Source organism: Oratosquilla oratoria, chromosome 17, assembly GCF_046742065.1.
Source record: "Oratosquilla oratoria isolate Oo_2021 chromosome 17, ASM4674206v1, whole genome shotgun sequence".
Classification (NCBI taxonomy): domain Eukaryota; kingdom Metazoa; phylum Arthropoda; class Malacostraca; order Stomatopoda; family Squillidae; genus Oratosquilla; species Oratosquilla oratoria.
The window spans coordinates 392,312-397,033 of record NC_134793.1 but is presented as its reverse complement, the minus strand read 5'-3'; the positions used below and the strand labels follow the sequence as shown (position 1 = coordinate 397,033).

At 43.4% G+C, this 4,722-nt stretch overlaps 1 protein-coding gene across 1 annotated transcript; it reads right to left on the bottom strand.

The window, feature by feature from the left end:
• Nucleotides 1-2,723: 2,723 nt before the first annotated feature.
• LOC143034698 (uncharacterized) lies at nucleotides 2,724-4,149 on the bottom strand. The gene is made up of 2 exons (XM_076201068.1): nucleotides 4,138-4,149; nucleotides 2,724-3,533 (listed from the first exon to the last, which is right to left on the bottom strand). The coding sequence occupies exons 1-2, from the start codon at nucleotides 4,147-4,149 to the stop codon at nucleotides 2,724-2,726; spliced, it is 822 nt and encodes a 273-aa protein (XP_076057183.1).
• Nucleotides 4,150-4,722: the final 573 nt, after the last annotated feature.

The following is a 4,722-nucleotide window of genomic DNA, read 5'->3' as shown; positions in this document are numbered from 1 at the left end:
ACGGAACCGAACCAGGGGGCTGTCACGGGGTCAGATACACGGTCAGTCCAGACGTCATTAGTGCGATCAGCGATCGGGTCATGGAGGGTAAAATGCTTACCTTCGATCAAGTCACTAGCGGGCGAGGGGTCAACAGCCCGGTCAGCGATTCGGATTAAATGTACAGTAACCTAACAGCTTTAATTCTGAATGCACAAAATAGATTTATTCCCCTCAAGTCAATACGGGAGAATGGTTATAATCCCAAATGGATGACGGACAGGCTGAAACATGAGATCGGAATGAAAAAAGGACTTTACGTTAGAATAAAAAACGGGGAAACACACCTTAGATCTAAATATAACGACATGGCAAGACTGGTTAAAAAGAATGCGCGCACAGCGAAACGCAACTATGAAATTAAGGTTGCCAGACAAGCGAGATCCAACCCAAATGGCTTCTTTCATCTCTACAGAACAAAAATAAGGAAAGGATAGGCTCAATTCAAAATTACGAAAATGTCATGATAGAATCGGAGGAGAAAATGAGTGAGCAGTTTAATAAATATTTTCTCTCGGTGTTTACTAAGGAAAGGTTAAATAAGGTACCTGACTGCGATCTGATTTTCAGTGGGGATGAAGAAAGTAAACTACCTAATATCAGTAGAAGTAGTCAAGCAAATTGAAAGATTTGAAGCTACAAAATTCCCGGATAGAGACGATTTTTTCCGAGAGTGCATAAAGTGTGTAAATTTGAAATCTACGAACAGTTAACAGAAATATTTAATAAGTCGGTAGACACTGGTTTTGTGCATATTGCTTGTGGGCAAGCAAACGTTGTTTCTGTTTTCAAGAAGGGAGATAAATCGTCTATATGCAACTACAGGCCAATCAGTCTGATATCAGTTATAGGTAAAATACTTGAATCAATAATAGCTAGTAGACTTTGAGAACACATCGAGAGACATAATTTGATTCGTGACATACAGCATGGTTTCTTCAGGGGTAGATCATGTGTGACTAATCTTCTATCCTTTTACACTAAATATATAGGGGGTCAGATAACAATGATAGTTACGATGTTATTTGCCTTGACTTTAGCAAAGCATTCGACAAGGTGCCCCATTAACGACTACTAAATAAAACCAAAACCCATGGCATAGGAGGAAAAGTGTTAGAATGAATTAGAGCTTGGATTAGTGATAGAAAATAGCGGGTCACCATAAATGGTGTAAAATCCAAATGGGAGAGTGTTTCTAGTGGAGTTCCCCAGAGCTCTTTTTTGGGTCTCTTATTGTTGATCATATACATAAACGACTTGGACAATGGGATTAATAGTGATGTTAGTAAGCTTGCAGACGACACTAAAATAGGACGTCTAATTAGGTTAAAAGCCGACGCCGAGATTCTGTAGGATGATCTTAACAAATTCTTTACATGGTCGGTGAAATGGCAAATGAACTTCAATATCTCAAAAAACAGCATGTTAAATCTAGGCCTACACAACCCCGAAAATAGATACAGCTTAAATAACACGTTTTTAGAGAAAACTGAGTGCGAGAGAGACTTGGGAGTTCTAATGAGTCCTGAACTTAAATCCAGGAAACAGTGCATTAGCGCCAGGAATAAAGCTAACAGAGCTTTAGGTTTCATTGCTAGGACGGTTAAGAATAGAAGTGCAGAGGTAATAATCAAACTCTAGCGTTAGATAGACCAATCCTTGACTATGTGGTACAATTTTAGTCTCCGTCTTATAGAATGGACATCAATTCACTAGAATCAGTACAGAGGAGAATGACCAAAATGATACATGGGCTCAGAAATTTACCTTACGAAGAGAAGTTTAGGCACCATAACCTACACTCTTTGGAAAGACGCAGAGTGCGGGGTGATCTAATAGAGGTATTTAAGTGGATCAAAGGCTTTAATAAGGGCGATGCACACAAGGTTACCATATTAAGACAACAGGACAGTGATGGATTCAAACTGGACAAATTTAGATTTACGAAGGAAATAGGCAAAAATTGGTTCATCATAGGGTAGTCAACGAATGGAATAGACTTAGTAACCAGATAGTGAGCGCTGAAACTATCAGTTCTTTTAAGAAACGGTTGGACTACATTATAGATGGGGATGGCAAATGGTAATAGACATGGAACTGTCTCGTGTAGGCCTCATGGTCTCTTGCAGTCTCCTTTATTCTTATGTTCTTTTGTTATGCTCGCAATGTCTATGGTATTAAGTACCTTCGGAGAACATGAGATATTGCTAGAATGAATTCGCTTGAAACCAAAGACTGTACTGTGAAACTCAGTCTAGGCCAGTTACCAGCATAATTCATGAACGTCAACACCGTCTATATGGGCATGTGACACGCTTCCCTGGTGTTGATTCTACCCACAGGGTTGTCGCCACAAGAGACGACCCTTAATACAGGGACAACGGGAACACCCACAAAATTTATAGCTAGGCAAATTGATCGAACCTTTCGAGACCTGTTTGGACTGGGAAAGGTGTCTGTTTGGGAGCTTATTCGTTGAGGTCGAGGAGACTGGTGCCGGAATGTGAGAACAGCAAGTCACTCACCTGACGTATACCCCCAATCTATAATGATGTTATTTAGACAAAGGAACATTGGGAATAGATAGTACCAAAGCAGAGTCAACAAAAGGCTGCCTTAGTGATTTCTTTTTATTTGAATCCTATGTACAGTACAAAATTCTCACAACGGTTTCCAACGGGTCATTAGGCTTTGACGAAGAGGAAAGGAGAAGCGAAGGGGATGCGGGCACCCTTCACGGTGAGAGGGGAAGCAGAGTAGGCCAGAGGAGCATGAGCGTGGAGGAGTGGGGCGTGGATTCCGTAGGCACCGAAGGGAAGGGTGTTGGTCAGCAGTGGGGAAAGGAGACCGGAGAGTCGGGAGAGGGATCCGTCGAGATCGACATCGGCAGCAAGTTCGGCCATGGTGGCGGCAGCTTTGTAGGCGACGGCGAACTTGGCCTTGGCGTCAGCAACCTCGGAAGTATCTTCTACGGGTGCGGGGGCGCCCTCAGGATGAACAACCTCGGGAAGAGCACCGGCAGCAATAGCGGCAACAGCAGCTTCGTAGGCGGCGGCAAACTCCTTCTTGGCCAGGGCGACTTCTTCGGTGTCGATGACGGGTTCGGGGGCCACAAGAGGTGCAGCAGCAGCCTCCACAGGGGTAACTTCAGGTGCGATTTCCACGGGTGCTTCCTCGGCAGCTTTCAGTTCAACCTCTGCCACGGCTTCAGCTGGGATTTCAGCTGGGACTTCAGCCTCAGCCTCGACAGCAGGAGCAGCTTCTGCCTCTGAGGCAGCAAGGAAAGCTGCGTTGTAGGCGGCCATGAACTCCTCCCTGGCTGCTGCTACTTCGGCGGTGTACTCGAGGTAAGAGGCTTCAGGAAGCACGGCGGCGGCGGCGACAGCGGCTGCATAGGCGGCCTCGAACTCGGCTCTGGCCGCGGCCACCTCGGGGGTGTATTCGGGGGATGCCATGGGAGCTGCTGAGGCTAAGCCCACGAGGAATAGGATCGCCTGTTGGAGCAGATACGTGGAATGATACCTTAGCCTTTGACAGATCTTAACCTAATCTTTCTACTCCTGAGAACCAATTTTGTGATTTTCTCCAATCTGACATCAAGCGATTCTGGTCAAACTAAGAGAAGTTTTAGTCTCTTAGATAGTTAACAGAGTCTCTGGAAACTCAATTAACTCCAATGGAGGTTTTGATAATTTTCTCTGGTTGCCATTAATCGATTTATATTTTTATCTACATTCGTGTGCCTTTTCAAAGGAAAACAAATTATTTTATAGAAATAAGATAAAACATTTCTACAAAAGTCTTCAGAAAAGAAGATTGATAAGTTTTAAAACAACTACATGAAGATCTGTCCCTACAAAAGGCATTTGACATTGTTGACAAGAAGGCATTGTGGGTGTTTTGCAAACATATGTAATAGGAGTACGATTGTTGAGGACGATCAAAAATGCTTATGTTAGGGTAGGGAAAGGAGGGAGTTACTGGTCTGGTGTGAAGAAGGGGTTACGCCAGGGTTGTGTTATATCCCCATGGCTGTTTACTTGGCTGTCAAATCCACACTATGAAAGATGTTGCTAAGGTAGGAGGACCCACACTTACGAAAACTTCCATGTTGCTTGTGTGAGGTTGTGAGCTATTGTACGGGGTAGAGCGGGCATCCCTCGCTTATATACCAGCGACGCGCAGGCGACGCCCATCGAATAGCGGTCTACTTGTATCATCTCCTTCTCCTCCTCCTCCTCTCCTCCTTTTTGCAAACACCCCAGTCTGTGGAAACTGCCCAGACCATGGACAAGATCAGGGTGAAATAGTAATGCTTTGGAGTAGTAATATTTTTTTTTTTTTTTTTTTTTTGTAGACTTCCAGTCACTTTGTTTGAAACATCAAGTGAGTTAAGTTGTATAAAGATAGGAAGGCATGAAGTACTGTAGGGTATTTGTGTAAAGAAATAAGGCGTTGATACAGTTTATACTACAATATACTTATTTTCCATATTTTGCTTCAATTGCTCATGTATCGCACACAAATACACATACATACACACAAATACACACACATACGCACACATACACAAACACACACACACACACACACACACGTACACACACACACACGCACACACACATAAGATCACGAAAAAATGTAAAATGAAAGGGTTGTAAATTATCATAAGAAGACATAGAT